Here is a 17,524-nt window from a genome sequence, read left to right as displayed (position 1 = left end):
TTTGCAAAAGAACGTAGGGAAACATTTTTGAGATCTCGTTATTTACAGGTTATCATGCTGTGATGTTACTCGGGCCCACTTGAGATCAAATAGGGCTGCATGTGGCCCCTGAACCAACATGAGTTTGACCCCCCTGATCTACACATAGCTGCGTAACTAGGCTACATATATGCTACACTCTATACGAGTCATTTTTAAACACTTTGAGAAACACTAGGGGTCGTCCGCGGACCACTCTTTGAGAAAGACTGGTCTAATGCGATCCAATAACTGCTGTGCCATAAAGTCTACTTTTATGATGCCTATAATGTTCAGGAGTTTTGTTTTGAGAAACCCCCCCCCCCTCCATCTTTTAACAGCATTTCCTTGTTGCTGAATCGCAGGAGGTCCATCGGGGTACTGAGGCGTTTGTCTTGAAACCCAAAGTGTTTGTTCAAATCAATGTGCTCTGTGATTACTCAGTGACTTTATTATGTGATGCTGTGTTGATCAAGTCCAGTACACCATGTTATTATGCTATTAGACTCTACTGAGCTTTACTTCCCTCCTTTCTCACTGTTTCAACGATAGGATAGTTGATCCTGCAGAAACAACAAACGCACTGAACAGGTACATTCTGTCAAAGGAACTGCTCCAGACGTGAAGAAAAACTAAATCATATCATTTGACTACTTCAATTTAAATGCCTGCAGATAATCTCACAACAGAGAGGAGATATCTGTGACATTGAAACCCAGCGTCCCTCAGAGAGGTCAACTAAACACAGCTCACAGAGAGAGTCTTTGCTATTCGTGTTCAATCAGCTGTTTATGAACCGGCACTTCAAAGCCCTTAATGACGCTGCCGGATCAGATGCTTCAGACAAGTTTTTAGGAATGTTTTCTTTTTGCTAAATGTAAAATAAATGCTCCTCTAAACAACCAGGGATGTGTCGCTGCACCACAGTGTGATGGTGTCTGTAGCCTGCAGTTGTGGCGATGGTGGGGGTGGAGGAGGAGGAGGAGGAGGGCGGGGCGGGGTGTTTGGAATCAGTGACATTCTTCAAGGCCAGTGTAAGATTAAAGAGCGGGGCTGTCGTGCCTCTGATCATATATTCACAAAAGATACCCTGTGAAGAAACATCTTTAAAGAGAGGCTTGCTGAAAATAAGATCACTACTTGTGAATATTTGTGGCAGCCCCATTATACATATCATATAAATGGTCCATTACTGAGTAAGGAGATTACACCCCAGAGAGTTGTTTTTAGTTACCCTTCTCATTTTCTGTTTGCCCTCTTTTCTTTTTTTTGTTTTTTGTTGGCACAATCCTGTGAGCAGCTGCCTCCGGTGGCACGTGTTTGTCCTCTGTGATGTTGTATGTGTGGAAACGTCATGGATCTGAGCTTTGGATTTAGCCGGGAGAGCTCTGTTTTTTTTTTGGATCATACAGAATCACTCCAACATTATAGCATTGTGGCATTGAACTCAAAAAGCACTGATACAGAAGAAGAAAAAAAGGAAAAACTAATAGCCTTGAGCATAATGTGCAACCAGGAACATTTATGCAGAAATGAAAAATGTCAATAGTGCTTCCTTCCATAATATTGCCTATTTCTCTGGCACATAACACTGGCCTGTGACTCATGAACATAAATTCAGCGCGCACAATACAGTAAACCGAATAATGATGAATATAACTTTCATCTTGGGTTTGCTTCACTTGGTGTGGCCTTGGGTCCTTTAATAGTCATGGCACAGTGGGAAGATGTAATAGCTTGCTATTCTGCATGTCCTTCAAATAAAATATGTCTCATTGGTGTGTGTGTGTGTGTGTGTGTGTGTGTGTGTGTGTGTGTGTGTGTGTGTGTGTATATTTACATAAATCATTTTGGTAGATCACAGGATTAGAGCACGTGGAGAGGGACAGAAACTACCTAAGCTATTAATATAATAATCAAGTGTTTCAGGTTGCTCTTAATTCAATTGTCCCTCTTAACATTTCCAAGCTATGTCAATCAATGTGCCTGCCTTGTCTTTAAAGCAACAGAGGAGTTATCCATTCCTGCACCATTAAAACATCAATGTCTCATTTCTGCTAAATGGCAGAGGAAAGATAATTGGCATGTGTGCATGCATATTAATTAACTGATAATGAGACGATAAGGCTCCCTCTCTATCTGCAGATGTGGAACCACTAATCAATTGACAGTGAAATGGGGTAGAAATGTGCTTCTTTTATCCCACTACTGAAATTAAAAACCTATTTAGTACCACGTTTTCCAACAAAGTGCTTTTCATTTATCTTCTTCAGCACATTATTCAATCACACTTTCCATTTGTATAATGGTAATATTTTCATGTAATTTCCCACTGCCTCTGAGATGGGTATTTTTGATATGGCTTTGTGAAATGGCTATTCCATTCCAGCTCCATTCACTAGCTGGTAATAAACTTACAACCTATATTTCAGATTAAATGTCTTCAGCAAATGGAGCCAGCCTCAGATGTCTCTCAGCAGTGTGGACAGATCACTTCTGCTCCCTGGTGGCTGCAGAGAGAACTACCTCAGTGGTTGCACACGCCCCCTGGTGGCAAAGCCTGGGAAGTGCATGCTTTTTTTTAAAAAACACAACTCTTGGCAGCATTTCCTTCTGTTCTGTGTAAAGCACTCACTGTCTCTGACTATGTCTCTGATATGCAGAGCATGCTATCTAGTTGGAGAGCTGCAAGGTACTCACAGCTGAAGCATAAGCGGACTGTCTTAAAGGGTTGCTTCTTTCGCCTGCAGCAGAATTGGAAGCGTTTGAAAGAGTGTGTTGTAACTATCAGCTCTGACCAGAGGTATGTGAGCGCTTCAGAGGAGGAGGAGGAGGAGGACGCACATATAAAACGGCTGTGCAACAAACAAAGGCGATGCAAAGTATACGCCGCAGGGGGGCTGTGCGCAGATCTAAACGAAGGCTAGCAAAGAACATAAAAAGGCAACACAGGTACAGAACCACACAGTATTTGAATCGGTGCATTTATCACAAAGTAGTTTCTGGAGTATGAACATAAAAGCTGGATTTCTTCTGAAGTGTGTGTGGTGGTATGTGTGTGTGGATGGCCCAGATGACACACAGGTTGATGGACAGTAGTGCAGCATCGCCTCCTCCTGCTGACAGGCCCTCCTTCACCCCGGACAGGCCAATCTGTACACACAGCGACACAGACACACACACAGCCCATCTCAGTCACCACACAGCCCATTTGTCATGTCAAATAGCCTCAGAGAGACATGGCGGTCAAGTTATAGAGGTGATTGTATCAAAGTGACCCCAATGCGATGGTCATAAATTGCTTTCTTTATGGCGAGGAGCTATAATCTTGTTCCATTGATGGAATTGAAAACAATGAAAGGTCATAGTCAGCCGATAAGTACAAATGAGAAAACATTTTTCATGCAGATTGTGAATAATTGAGATTTTATGAAAAAGGAAAAATAGGTCATTTATCATCTTACTGGAGAGTTTAGGATGAAGTGTGAAGAGGATTTAACTCCGTGATCTCATCCTTTTCTTTGTCCGTCGTGTCGGTGCTTTCCTCTGCAGACGCCTCTGTGGTGGAAGTGGCTGTCTGTGGCCTCTCCTCTGGCCTCTCATTGGTGTCCACCACAGTAGTGTCCAGGCTTGAGTTGCAACCCATGATTTGGGAGAAGTCTGAGTGTACAGTTCAGTTGAAGTCGTGTTGAACCTTAAGACCTGTGTAAGTGTTGTGTGTGCCTTTGTTTCTCTATGGCAACCTCAACACTTCCTGCTGAGTTTGGGCACCTGGCTGTTTACAGAGCCTTTGTCTGCCTTGTAATCACCTCCCAAGAAACATTGGTTAAGAATTAACTCTCGTTCCAAAACATGGTTACTGACAAACACTGAAAGGCATTGTGTGTCACTCACAGGGTTACCAACAATGGATGTGCTGGGAGTTTCTGCTTTAGTTCAGTCAGAGAGGAATGTATGAATCATCACCAGTTCTAGCAGATTCTTATTTACAGGTCTACTGGGGCTCAGGAAATAACAACTGTGGATCATTAGTTTGGTAAACACGAAGGTGGAGTGAGAGACTATTACATTTAATCAGAACATGTCTGTACTGCACATTATGTTAGCGAGTCCCTGTTTGGTCATTAGGAAGTAAAAACCGGTTTCTGAGAAAGGGAGCAGAGTGTAGCGGTGCCATAGAATGAAGACAATGATTTATTAAACAATAATGTGATAAGGAGACACACATACAACACATAGTTAAATAAATGTTTGTTTATTGTTAAATATAGCCGCACACACAGCGAAGGTGAAGGTCAAACATCAGAACAATGTCACAATAAGTGGAGCGGCACTTTATTATCATTAAATACTAATATTTTTCATTTTAACCTATATTTTTGGGCTTTTCATGCCTTTATGATAGAGAAGTGCAGATTGTGAAAGGGGGAGAGAGAGGGAACAACATACAGCACACAGGTCGGACTCGAACCAGTGGCCGCTGTGGGCAAGGACTCAGCCTTTGTATATGGGACGCCTGTGCTACCGGGACGCCCCTAAATACTAATATTTAGTTTCTTCACATTTTAAGTACCATAGAATACAATATCACGCTGTTGTGATTTCTGCACTTTCCCTTCATTCCCGTGAAGAACTCAACACAACTTATCTAAAATGTTTATATATATAAAAATATAATCTAGGAAGCATCATTATTGGAAGAAAACTGAAAAAAAAACACATATAAAGTGATTTAAAATGCTTTCACTGGACACAGTATCATTCCTCAGCTAATCAGGAACTAGTCAGTTACAATTAAGTATTCATTAAAGCCACTGACGCTGGTGAAGCTTGACATAAGCCCGCCCCCCCTGAGAGCTGTCTGGGGCAGACACGTTTGTCCTGCAGTAATAACTGCACTTCTCAGTCTGACTTTATTTATCCAAGGAAAGTCAACTGAGCACTTTCCAGCCATGCCCTACTTCCAATTCGTACATCATACACCTCCACGAGGGAGCCGCTCAGGACGACCACAATCGTCCACATTGGCCACTGAGCTGAGGGCTAAGTGCCTTTTTCAAGGACAGTAAGTGTCAGAAATAGTGCAAAGCAAAAGAGCAAAAGGAAGCATAATTTTAGCACAGACAAAGAATTTGGCCCAACGGAATAGTTAAAAGATATCTGTGAGAGAAGACAAAGCCGCTGTGTGCGTTTCCTCAACCTCCTCACCTGCTATTAATATTACAGCAGAGAGACGACGGCTCCTCTCGGCTCAGTGCATGTTAGGTGATGCTCATGTTGGAGCTGGAGCTGGTTGGTTGGTCCCTTCTTGCCACGCGATCATTCACCACATTCCTGAGTCGCCTCTGCAAGGCTGACTGACCATTGCGACAGAACCTCTTCGCTGAAGGACCCTCCTCCTCCTCGTCTTCCTCTGCTCTATTCAATGACACCACACAGGGTCGCCTGTTGGGTGACCTGCCCATTCTGATCATGTTATTGATCTGAGGCAGACGCTGTGGAAACAAGAATTTAGCTCCGTTAAAGGCCCTCACGAACGTGCACATCCAATGTCTTCTATCTACACAAACTACATTTTGAACCATTTGATTTCTAAAAAAAGGTTTTCTACATCAGGTCCACAGACCTCTCGGGAGCTGGCGTTGAAGTAGTAGCAGATTCCTGATGTACGGGGCAAAGTGGCTTCTGTGTTGTACAGCGTGATGAAGACGTGGTGTCTGCTGGACAGCCGCTGTCTGCGAGGAGGCGCTATCCACAGTCGGGGGTACGGAGACAAAGGTGGCGTGTCTCTCTACACAAGAGTGACACAGCGAGTGTTAGACAATCCCATTTTAAGAGATGAAGTATATTACAACGTTTTACAGATCTTGTCAAAATTCAGAGACTCCACTTACTCCAGAGGTCGGGGTAAACTGCTCGGTAAAGTCCTTCATCTTTGTGCAGTAGATCTGACTGTAAAACTCAATGATATTGCCCCTCTCCTTCCGAGGAGGTTCCGAATAATGTGACGATGGCGAGTTGGGGGTCGGGTAACCGCCGGCGTGGTCTTCACTATCTGTAATAAACAATGTCAGAAATGGTCGCTTCTCAGTGTGGAATTACATCGTCTGCTCCCTCATTATGGACATAATGCAGGGAACACATTGTGAGGTATTGTGGTGACTTCATGTTGATGAGTCGTTGCTCTCCAGCTACTTGCTACCTGACTTATGGCCGACTCAGCAGATAAAGTTAAAGGGAACATGATGCTACTGATGCTCTTGTGTCCAGCTTTGTATTTCATATGGACTAACAGGATGTTTCCATCATGGAAAAGTCAAAGCGTGTCTAATCTAATACTTAAATTAGCATTGTTTTAGCAACTTTGCGCTAAAATATATAGATTAAAAAATAGCAATAAACTATGTGCCCCCAAGAACATTGCGATCATCCACTACTGGTTTATAAAATGTTCCCAGAAACATCCAAAAGAAAATTGGGGATTCAGCCTTTTGCAATTATGCACCAAAGCTATGGAACACTTTACCTGCAGACATTAGGGAGGCAAGCTCGCTCAATATCTTCAAAAGTAAGCTAAAAACATCTCTTTTTACTTTAGCCTTTTAATGGTGATATTTTATATCTCTTTTTACTTTAGCCTTTTAATGGTGATATTTTATATCTCTTTACTTTAGCCTTTTAATGGTGATATTTTATATCTCTTTACTTTAGCCTTTTAATGGTGATATTTTATATCTCTTTACTTTAACCTTTTAATAGTGATATTTTATATCTCTTTACTTTAGCCTTTTAATGGTGATATTTCATATCTCTTTACTTTAGCCTTTTAATGGTGATATTTTATATCTCTTTACTTTAGCCTTTTAATGGTGATATTTTATATCTCTTTACTTTAACCTTTTAATAGTGATATTTTATATCTCTTTACTTTAGCCTTTTAATAGTGATATTTTATATCTCTTTACTTTAGCCTTATAATGGTGATATTTTATATCTCTTTACTTTAGCCTTTTAATAGTGATATTTTATATCTCTTTACTTTAGCCTTTTAATGGTGATATTTTATATCTCTTTACTTTAGCCTTTTAATAGTGATATTTTATATCTCTTTACTTTAACCTTTTAATTGTGATATTTTATATCTCTTTACTTTAGCCTTTTAATGGTGATATTTCATATTTTTTTTCTTAGCCTTCTAATGGTGCCACTTTAAACTAATTTAAATGATTTCATAAATGTTTACCATGCCTGGTTTAACATTGAATGTGTAAAGGTAACTGAGATGAATTTCAGATTGTGTATTTTTGAAAAGCCTGAGATCAAATAGACTGTTTTACCACGGGAAAAAGAGGAAGTTTCTCTGATAAATGTGTATTGGAGAAAAACTGGCTTTAACCGAAGGGAGTAAACCAGTTGAAAGGCCACCGGGGCCATGCTTTCAAAATATGGCTCTGATAGTTTAAAACATTTACAAGAATGGTGATGAATGTGATTTCCCGGCAGTAGGGTCGTTAAGTACGGCACAGATACGGAAACTAGGCATGATCTCCAATGTTATTTTATACTATTTTAATTCTGCTATTTTATCTGCTATTTTATACTATTTTAATTTGGCTATTTTTATAATGGTACTTCAGACTCATTTACATCTACACTGTGATTATTGTACTGTAAATGCTCTTATCCTGTCTATTCTTGTACTAATTCTTATGTTTTTGCTTATTATTATATTTATTATTATTATTATTAATAAAAATGCTTTAGTGACTAAAAGGCTAAACATGTTAATATACGAGTATGGAGAAAGACGTTAATGAATACAGTTGTGTAGTGTTGTTTTACACTGTATCATAATGTTATATATCACCACTTTATCTCTGAGGTCATGACCTCAGATAACTCCGTTTTATTTATTCTGCAGATGAGTCATTTTCTTAGTAAAATGTGTCTTACTGGTGTTTCCAGTGAGAGATGTGTCTTCGTCTTTTCCCCAAATCAGCACATTTTTGCAGACCTGAGAACAGAAGGTTTTATAACTAACTGTCCATAACTATTGAACTAATGCAGTCACAACACACACAACTACAAAACCCTGAAATACACTTTCAATATCTTAAATCACACTTCATCTGTCCATTTGATGAGACAGTTTTAATATTCAGTAACATCTTCAGTCACACATCTTATATTTGATTTATCCGTTATTTTAAGCAGCTTCCTGAGACGACGTGACTTCAGGTTTACGTTTCATTCTCACCGTTTTGCAAGAATTATCAAAAAATAAATAAAACTTACACCATTTTTGCTTGCAAATATCTGAGACTTGTAGCAGTTCATTATGTCTTTGAAGAGAATGTCCCCATTGGTAGTCTGTAAAAAGAAAGGCCATAAATTAATAATTGAATAAGTACTTTGTACACATGTTTTTACAGCTATCCCTCTTCCCTGGAAAGAATCTTAAAATCGCATCAGGACAATTGACCTAATTGATCTATGAAACCTTGACGATGATGTAGATGGCACACATGAGCAGCTGGTCCAGGTGACGGTTCATCATGAGGTCAGCACAGTGGACCAGAGAGTACTCAAAACAGGTCCAGATCTTCAGCCGCAGCTCATCACTGATGTTCAGTGTGGAGCACAGCTCCCTCAGACGTTTGCCCATCAAGGTGTAAACCTGAGCCGAAGAAGACACATTACACTGTAACTGCAGATAGTAGACGTTTGGTAACGTTTGACCAGCTGGACACGATGTAAACAGCACAGAATAAGATGTAGTTAGTCACTTTAATATCAAGAATATCAAACATTAGTTGGCTTTTAATTTCTCTTGGCAGAAAAGTGAAATGGTTGTAATTGTGGCTACAAATAACAGTGATGGTCACACTCTGACTCTGGGAGAATGTTATGTTGTGGTAGATTAATCGACCTTGCGAGCAAACAGATGGAGGAATTTGCTTCTCGGAGGCCCGTTTACAGCTGAGAGGGAACGCTGTTGGTCAGCTCCCAAACTGAGATCCACTGGCAAAAACATAAGAATGCTGTAAGCACTTTTGTATTAAATGCAATAGAATTACAATAATGTGATTTAAAAAGCTTTGATACACATATACCTCTGTTAGGTTGAGAGTCTGTTGGACCTTCAAGTGTTGGAGGCATCACCTGATCATAGAAGGAAACATTTTAATCATGTTACTCATTTCATCTTACTCAGAAATTGTCACCAGCGTCACCTTGGAAGCACCTCTAGTATTAAATCTTGGATAAGTCCTGCTGCCAGGTAAAGTGTTTCTGTGTGCTGTTGCCAACCTGTAGGCAGGTGGGCAGATGGCCCTGGTTGGCTGTGATTTCCTTCCACAGCGGTGAGTCGGTGGTCCAGGCCAAGCTCTCCAGAACTTTCTCTTCCACTTGGGCGAGGTGTCTGACCACAGCGAGGGGCAGGCACACGTCAACCCGCAACACCGACTCGATCACCTGTCAGGTCACCGGAAAAAAACAGAAATGCAGGACGGAGGTTTCCTCAAAGTTAACCAGGTGGGAAAATATCTTCGACTCTTAAGGTTCCCATGATGCAGGAATGAAACCAGATGTTCTGCTGTGGCGTTTGTTCCATAACATTATTCTTAGAAGTGTGTGTTTTAAAGTAACAAACACTGAATTGATCTCTATGACAGCTAATGCAAACCATGACATATGGAAAGTCCTGTCTTTGCACATCAGCTTATGTCATGTTACACATTCATTAAATGACCGCCATTTTTCATTGCATGTCCACGAATGTGCAAACACGGAGAGGAAACACACCATCATGAAGTGGTAAGGGTCCAGTGTTAAGACCTGAGGGAGCAGAGGGAACTCATATGGCAGACGGTTTGAGGATATGGTAATCTCCAGACAACAGGCCACCAGGCAGCTGTGGAACAGATCGGTCTTAAAGGCGACCTGCGACAAACACATCAAAAGTGCTTCACTTCAGAACAAACATGTAGTATAACATTCTGTATCATGCCCCGAGTGTGCAGACAACTCAGACAGTTCCACTTGTGGCCACATGGGGGCGGTGCACTCACCGGGATGTCACTGACGCCAAGCCTTCTTCTCTCTTGAATGACAAGGGCCTCCAGTATCCTGTAATACCAGATCTCTGCTTCTCTGCAGCACGTTACTGCCAAATCTGTGAACAATATCACATGGAATAAATGTGACGAGCTTTGTTCCAGAATCTGATACCTGTCATTAAAAACAGTAAGCTCTCTAATCATGCAGGGGTTTAACATACTGTATGTGAGCAGACAGTTGTTCCCTGCTGTGCTGCTTCTGATTAAAATGCTGTTTGGTCTCGACTGGGTACCATTGGAACGTCCCATCATACACTTCTAGCCTATAAACCAGTGACATGTGAAGGCCATGATCATCTGTCCTCTAGATATATTGAACATAAGACTAAAGTGTTTCTCAACATTATAAAAGCCTTCACCATGCATTCATCCCCAAGTTACTATCACACCCTCTCGTCCCTTCATTTTAGGATCTTTACATAATGTTAGTATACCGTTTGTTGTGTTCTCATTTCCTGCATTGTCCATGTGGTGCTGCAGGAACGTACGAAGCATACGTCTCAGTGTCATTTCAATCTCTACGGTTGGATCTTTGGAGCAGAGCCTGAGTCACAGAAATCATAGCAGTTAGTAGCGTAGCGGTGACATGACGGGAGTTATACATAGGAAATAAAAAATATTTGAAGAGTTTGCAGAAACCTCAATACACCAAAATTAAACAGTGAGTTTCTGTTTATAGTGAGGGTCAAAACGTAAGCCATGTGTGCAGTGATACTGCAGTAACACTACAAATATTATCAGAAACTACTTGCTGTACACTAAACATAGATCACGTAAATCTGAGTTTCCATACAAAAGAAATGACGGTGCATGAGTGATCTGGTGAGACTGCGGCGCTGACCTGAACACAGCGATCAGACGGTCACTCGGCCCTCCCTGTTTACCCTGAGGCACTGAGGCCATGGTGAGTGTCAGTTGCACAGGATGAGTCAGAGCAGGAACCTGAACAGGGATGAGACATTAGACACGCTGAGAGATCATCAGGGAACATTACAACATTGCAGTGCAGTACAATCTAAATAATCAAACTAAATAAATACAATTTATAAAAACTGAAATAAGAATAAATGACGACACTACAAGCAAAAGTTCAACTTTATTCTCCTCATTTTATCCCCTTTAAGAAGCTTAAAGACAACTCTCACATAAAGTACTTATTAAAAACTCACTTTCACGCTACAAAGTGCAAACTGAGTCTCACTAATGTACACGTTATATCTTGTTTGAACACAAATGTACACACAATGTTACTTCCTGAAACTAAGTCGCTGGCTCAGCCGATGAATAGTTTCTGTACGAATATTATTTTGTACATTTTAGAAGTACAGGCTGGTGGATTTATGGACAGAGCAAGGCGAGCTGTTTCCTCCTGCTTCCAGTTTGTAAGCTAAACTAAACCCCCTACTTTATATTTATCTTACAGAAATGAGAGCGCTATCAATCTTCTCATCAACAGGTGATGAGTCACATGTGTTACTACATCTCAGATAGGAAAAGTTCCCAAACTTGGAGCACTGTTCCAACCCAGACCGGCTGATCAGCTGCTTCGGTGTCTGACGGAGACACACGGGTCCTTTCTATCTGTACAATATACACTTTATATGTATTATTGTTACTACTGACTGCTAGTTCACTTACTTTTATTATGCTGCTACTCGTTTTTACCATGGTTGCTTCATTATTTGAATTGTATTTAATGTCAGCAGGGGCGTAGCTAGGTTTTCAAGTTTGGGTGGGCTTAGCCCAGAGGTGAGGTGGAGCTGTGTGCACCTGCATGGTAGTACAGTCACCATTAAAAGGAACTCAGATGGCCTGATGATGGAGAAGTAAGTCTGGGAGTTTTTTTATTTTTAAAGTGAATTGTATGCATCTGGTGCACTTTGAGAGCAAAATTAAGATGCTAGATCTAATAGAACTGTGTGGTCTTGGTGAGGGGAGGGGGCACAACTCTCAACACTAACATGAAAAATATATCAATCAATCAAAGTATAAAAAATACCATAACCAATGACACGTGCTGATGCTGGAGAACGGCTAACATGCTGAACGCTAGCTGTACTGTAGAAACACGTTTAATAAGTTACTCCGTCGTCAGGCATCATCTTAACATCGGGTAGGAATGGATAGTGATCAAACACGTGACAAAATTGTGTGACGTATGCGTGCGACGCCATGTTGGATGATATACAAATCAACAATGGCGTCTAAAGCGAACAACAACAACAATACAACTCCGACTTCTTCAAAGTATGTTGACTCTCTGGAGTCCTCTGCAAAGGCAAGATTCAGAGGGAAAAGTCCAAATGTGCGGCCGTGACCCGTACACGCTAAAGCCGTCGGATTATATTGAGGATTTAGATTCATTACCGCCGATTGAATATCCGGATATTGTGAACTACCTTGTGCTACAAACAATGTGGGCAACCAACGCACAAATGAAGGCATACGAGATCTTAGATGCTTATAATGTCTTTGTTTCTGGCTGGGTTGGTAGTCTTCTTACCAAACCACTGAAAGATGACAGGGTGCTCGTCCATGCTCGTGTAAATCACTCTCAAAGAGCTCGAGATACACCGCTCAAGCCGTGGTTTGTGAGTGAGAAGAGCGGCGATGTTATCCTCGCACACTGTGATTGTATGGCTGGATTAAGCGAAGCCTGTTCTCACATTGGTGCTTTGCTTTTCGCAAGTGAAGTAGGCTCAAGAATAAGCCAAACAAAAACATGCACAGAAGAAAAGAGCAAATGGCACCACATGTAAAGAAAGTGCCTTATTTACCAGTCAGCGATGTGGAGAAGTAAGGTCTTACAGTGTTCGGGTATATCATAAGCACAAATGTTTAACGTAAACATTGAAAACATAGCTTTAGCATGAGCTCTTACCTGATATAAAGTGGACGTTATGTTGCTAAACCAGCTGACGGCGTTCAGTAGACAGCAATTCATCCCTCTTTTGTGGATCGTTGTTTTTGATGATTTTAGGAAATCTAAAGAAGCGTTTCTCTGGGTCACGAGTAGCGTTATGACCACAATTATACACTGCGCACACGATTGGCATTTTCTTTCAATCTTAGACGTTTAAATACAAAGAAAATTACGAAGCGTTTACGTAGGTAAGTATTCACGTACTATATTTACGTAGGTAAGTATTCACGTACTATATTTACGTAGGTAAGTATTCACATACTATATTTATGTAGGTAAGTATTCACGTACTATATTTACGTAGGTAAGTATTCACGTAGGTAAGTATTTACGTACTATATTTACGTAGGTAAGTATTCACGTACTGTATTTACGTAGGTAAGTATTCACGTACTATATTTATGTAGGTAAGTATTTACGTACTATATTTACGTAGGTAAGTATTTACGTACTATATTTACGTAGGTAAGTATTCACGTACTGTATTTACGTAGGTAAGTATTCACGTACTGTATTTACGTAGGTAAGTATTCACGTACTGTATTTACGTAGGTAAGTATTCACGTACTGTATTTACGTAGGTAAGTATTTACGTACTATATTTATGTAGGTAAGTATTCACGTACTATATTTACGTAGGTAAGTATTTACGTACTATATTTACGTAGGTAAGTATTCACGTACTGTATTTACGTAGGTAAGTATTTACGTACTATATTTATGTAGGTAAGTATTCACGTACTATATTTACGTAGGTAAGTATTTACGTACTGTATTTACGTAGGTAAGTATTCACGTACTGTATTTACGTAGGTAAGTATTCACGTACTGTATTTATGTAGGTAAGTATTCACGTACTGTATTTACGTAGGTAAGTATTCACGTACTGTATTTACGTAGGTAAGTATTCACGTACTGTATTTACGTAGGTAAGTATTCACGTACTGTATTTACGTAGGTAAGTATTCACGTACTGTATTTACGTAGGTAAGTATTCACGTACTATATTTACGTAGGTAAGTATTCACGTACTATATTTATGTAGGTAAGTATTGTGAAGTAAATAAACTCCCGATTGTATTGTGTCACATTTAATGATTATCACATGTACTCGTCCACCTCAATCAAAATGTATTATTGCCCAACATGTATTTCTGCACAAATGTATAATGAGCACTATTTAGTTATGAATGTGAAGCACTGTAGGTTCTCTTCAAAGAGTTTCAGGTCTACCTCCATCTCGTCACAACAAGACGGCCCATCAAGGGGCATAACCGCGGCAACATGGACCAATGAGGGACGACGACACCCTTCTGTAGAGAATATAGCAAAATGTTTATGATGTTTTTGTACCACTTTCACTTGTACCAACAGACAGCTAACTGGCTCTTTATTGAGTCGGACTGTGGACTTGGTGTGTGAAAGTGTCCTCGGCTGAGGGTATTTTTGAAATGCTGTCATCATCACTTTATATAAATAAGTATCTACTAGAAGTTTACTGGATTCAATTGAAAGACAATCACAGCGCCCTTTGGGCTTCAAAACCCAACAGTATTCACGTACTGTATTTGCGTAGGTAAGTATTCACGTACATATTCCATATTCACGAATGTCTAACGTAACGTAACGTCTGCATATCTTATGAATCACACGTTGGGTACGTCCGGTAATTTTGAACATGCTCAAAACATCAGCGTTCAACAACGCACCCCAGCGTAACACAGCGAGCTCTTAATGAATACTACTTATACCTTACCTTATATCAACGTACACCAGCGTAACACAGTGAGCTCTTAACGAATACTACTTATACCTTACCTTATATCAACGTACACCAGCGTAACACAGTGAGCTCTTAACGAATACTACTTATACCTTACCTTATATCAACGTACACCAGCGTAACACAGTGAGTTCTTAATGAATACTACTTATACCTTACCTTATATCAACGCACACCAGCGTAACACAGTGAGTTCTTAATGAATACTACTTATACCTTACCTTATATCAACGTACACCAGAGTAACAGTGAGTTCTTAACGAATACTACTTATACCTTACCTTATATCAACGCACCCCAGCGTAACACAGTGAGCTCTTAATGAATACTACTTATACCTTATCTTATATCAACGTACACCAGCGTGTTGCCGATATTTTGTATCCGCCATATTTTTGTATATCTTATGCATTCTTTAGGTATTCGTCTGATACATTTTGTATTGTAAGTGATTCTCTATCAACAGGTTACACATGCGTATCTGTATATGTTCACTTTTCCGATCCGATGAAAAGTTGGACGTAGTTGGACTCTGACAAATGTTCGTATGCGCCGGCGTACGTTTCTGTCATACAGACATGTGTGACAGGGCCTTTAGTGGACTAATCAAATCAAATGTATTTATATAGCCCAATATCACAAGTTACATTACCAGCGTTTCCCGAGGTGTAAATGTAACATGAAGTAGGATGGAACTATGTTAGAATTCAGTTACCTCAATTTAGACAAGTAGTGTGTATGTCACTGGACAATGTTGTGAAAACATGTGAGAAGGAGGAGTCATCATTTCCTGTTGAATTCACACACATTTCATCACATTTAAAGGTTTTTGGTTTCATTTTCAGACACGTAGAAGTTATTTAAACGTTACTTTATTTAACTGAAATACTGTTATGATTAATAATAAAACGTTGTTGTCAGTGCATTTAAAGCTGGCTGCAACAGAGACATTTAAAACCAGTGAATGATTAAGTGTTGAGTCAGTCCGTCCTGTTCAGAGCTCGTGCAGAAGCGCACGATGACAGAGCAACATGAAGTCAGCTGACGAGCGGAAACGTGTCATCTAAAGTTTAACTTTTGACTTAATAACAAAAACAACTAGACTTATAAAGAAAGAAAATGCACTCACCGGTGTCGATCTGTCTTGTGCGTAGTTTAAGTTTCGAGAGGCAGATTTCCCTGACTAACAGAAGTTCAAACTGTTTTTAGACCCTCCCCTCTCTGGGTTGTCCCCTCCCCAGGAGAGGAGTACCTCCAGCGGGTATTACTCTAATGTTTCAGTGGATACATTCAGTACATAATATTATATACACAAATACATATAGTGTTGACTATTACAAATTGTAGTAAATCAAATACATATTAATACATTCAGAAGTGAATTATATCACACATGCTTTAAAGCATACCTGTCAACCCTCCCGTATTTTTCCAGGTAAATCAAACACTGAGGAGGTTTGTGCCTCTCCTCACTTCTCCCTCCAGCTCTTCTTTGCTGGGTTTTTTAAATTGTAACTAACCTATTTCCAACTATTTCTCCCCTCCATTCTCAGTCACTTTGATGCCTAATTATGTAACACATTGTCAAAGAATTAATAACACTCGATGGGCGTGACCAACTTCGACGGGCGTGGATTGAGCAGCATCATATTTGGCACCTTTGTGGCAGTGCATCGCACGCAGAGCTCTCCGAGAAGGATAGCTTGTAATGGAATTTACCATCACTGCTAAACTGTTGTGGGAAGCGCAGCTGACAGAGCTGCTGTGAGTTTTCGGAAGAAAAGTCCTGTAGTGGCCTGGTTTGATCTAAAATGAGAAAGACAAACAGTGAATACTAGATGTGACTGCATAAAGTGGTTGACTAATGCCTTATTGTCTGACTATCCCATCTTCCTTGAACAAAAGCATATACATAGTTTAAGATTAAAAAATGTGTGTAATTCGGACGGAATGAGAGAAGGGTGAACTTCTCTAAGCAGCGAGGGCCGATAAAAACCTATTTAATTCAACTTAAAGCAATCCCATCATATTTGTGGACAACTGGAGACTATGATGTAGGGTTTGTGCCTCATCATGAGGTCTCAGTCACCCTGAAAACAGAACAATCATCATGTTGGTTACCACAATATAACCTCAAGAGAGAGCAGATTGAAGGAATAGGAGCAACAATCACTGGACTCCTAGAAGCTGGAGTAATCAGACACTCAGACTCCACCTGGAACACACCCATCTTGCCAGTCCCAAAAGCTGGAGAATGGTTCATGATCTAAGAAAAATCAACTCTGCCACGGTGTAACAAAACATACCTGTTCCAGACCCGTATGTGACGCTTCAAAACTTGAATCCTGAACACAAATACTTCACAGTCATAGATGTGGCTAATGCGTTCTTCTGTCTACCATTGGATCCTGAAGTACAAGACATATACTCATTCACATATAAAGGACAGGAATACACCTACAACAGAATGCCACAAGGATACAAAGACAGCCGAGGACTGTTCAATCAAGCTTTGAAAAAGGACTTAAGCAGCTTACGACTACCACCAGGAGTAACTCTGATCCGATCTGCTGAGTCATGCCTGGAAGCCACAGCAAATCTCCTCACACTACTTGCAAGAGCAGGATACAAAGTCAAGAAAGAAAAAACTCAAGTGGCAAGAAGATCAGTCACTTTCTTGGG

At 40.3% G+C, this 17,524-nt stretch overlaps 1 protein-coding gene across 4 annotated transcripts; it reads right to left on the bottom strand.

Annotated features, from left to right (window-relative positions):
* Nucleotides 1-4,257: 4,257 nt before the first annotated feature.
* LOC115023879 (retinoblastoma-like protein 2) lies at nt 4,258-16,108 on the bottom strand. 4 transcript variants are annotated; one of them, XM_029455208.1, is made up of 14 exons: nt 15,972-16,108; nt 10,978-11,078; nt 10,571-10,680; nt 10,089-10,192; nt 9,823-9,960; nt 9,328-9,492; nt 9,132-9,180; nt 8,948-9,039; nt 8,519-8,695; nt 8,314-8,388; nt 7,972-8,032; nt 5,913-6,073; nt 5,645-5,809; nt 4,258-5,513 (listed from the first exon to the last, which is right to left on the bottom strand). In XM_029455208.1, the coding sequence occupies exons 2-14, from the start codon at nt 11,037-11,039 to the stop codon at nt 5,280-5,282; spliced, it is 1,593 nt and encodes a 530-aa protein (XP_029311068.1). In that variant the 5' UTR covers nt 11,040-11,078; nt 15,972-16,108; the 3' UTR covers nt 4,258-5,279. The 4 variants fall into 4 exon arrangements, with proteins under 4 accessions (XP_029311068.1, XP_029311086.1, XP_029311076.1 ...); XM_029455226.1 differs by lacking the exon at nt 15,972-16,108 and adding an exon at nt 15,558-15,586; XM_029455216.1 differs by lacking the exon at nt 15,972-16,108 and adding an exon at nt 11,392-11,825.
* Nucleotides 16,109-17,524: the final 1,416 nt, after the last annotated feature.

Source organism: Cottoperca gobio, chromosome 3, assembly GCF_900634415.1.
Source record: "Cottoperca gobio chromosome 3, fCotGob3.1, whole genome shotgun sequence".
Classification (NCBI taxonomy): domain Eukaryota; kingdom Metazoa; phylum Chordata; class Actinopteri; order Perciformes; family Bovichtidae; genus Cottoperca; species Cottoperca gobio.
Note: the sequence above shows the minus strand (reverse complement) of the source record. Positions and strands in the feature narration are given on the sequence as shown.

Excerpts from the sequence above, each read along its gene's own strand:
- LOC115023879 (XM_029455208.1), bottom strand. The coding sequence starts at position 11,039 with ATGGCCTCAGTGCCTCAGGGTAAACAGGGAGGGCCGAGTGACCGTCTG. Across the intron at positions 9,181-9,327 it reads ATCTGCCCACCTGCCTACAG|GTGATGCCTCCAACACTTGA; the intron begins GTTGGCAACAGC and ends TTCTATGATCAG. Across the intron at positions 9,040-9,131 it reads AGACTCTCAACCTAACAGAG|TGGATCTCAGTTTGGGAGCT; the intron begins GTATATGTGTAT and ends TGTTTTTGCCAG.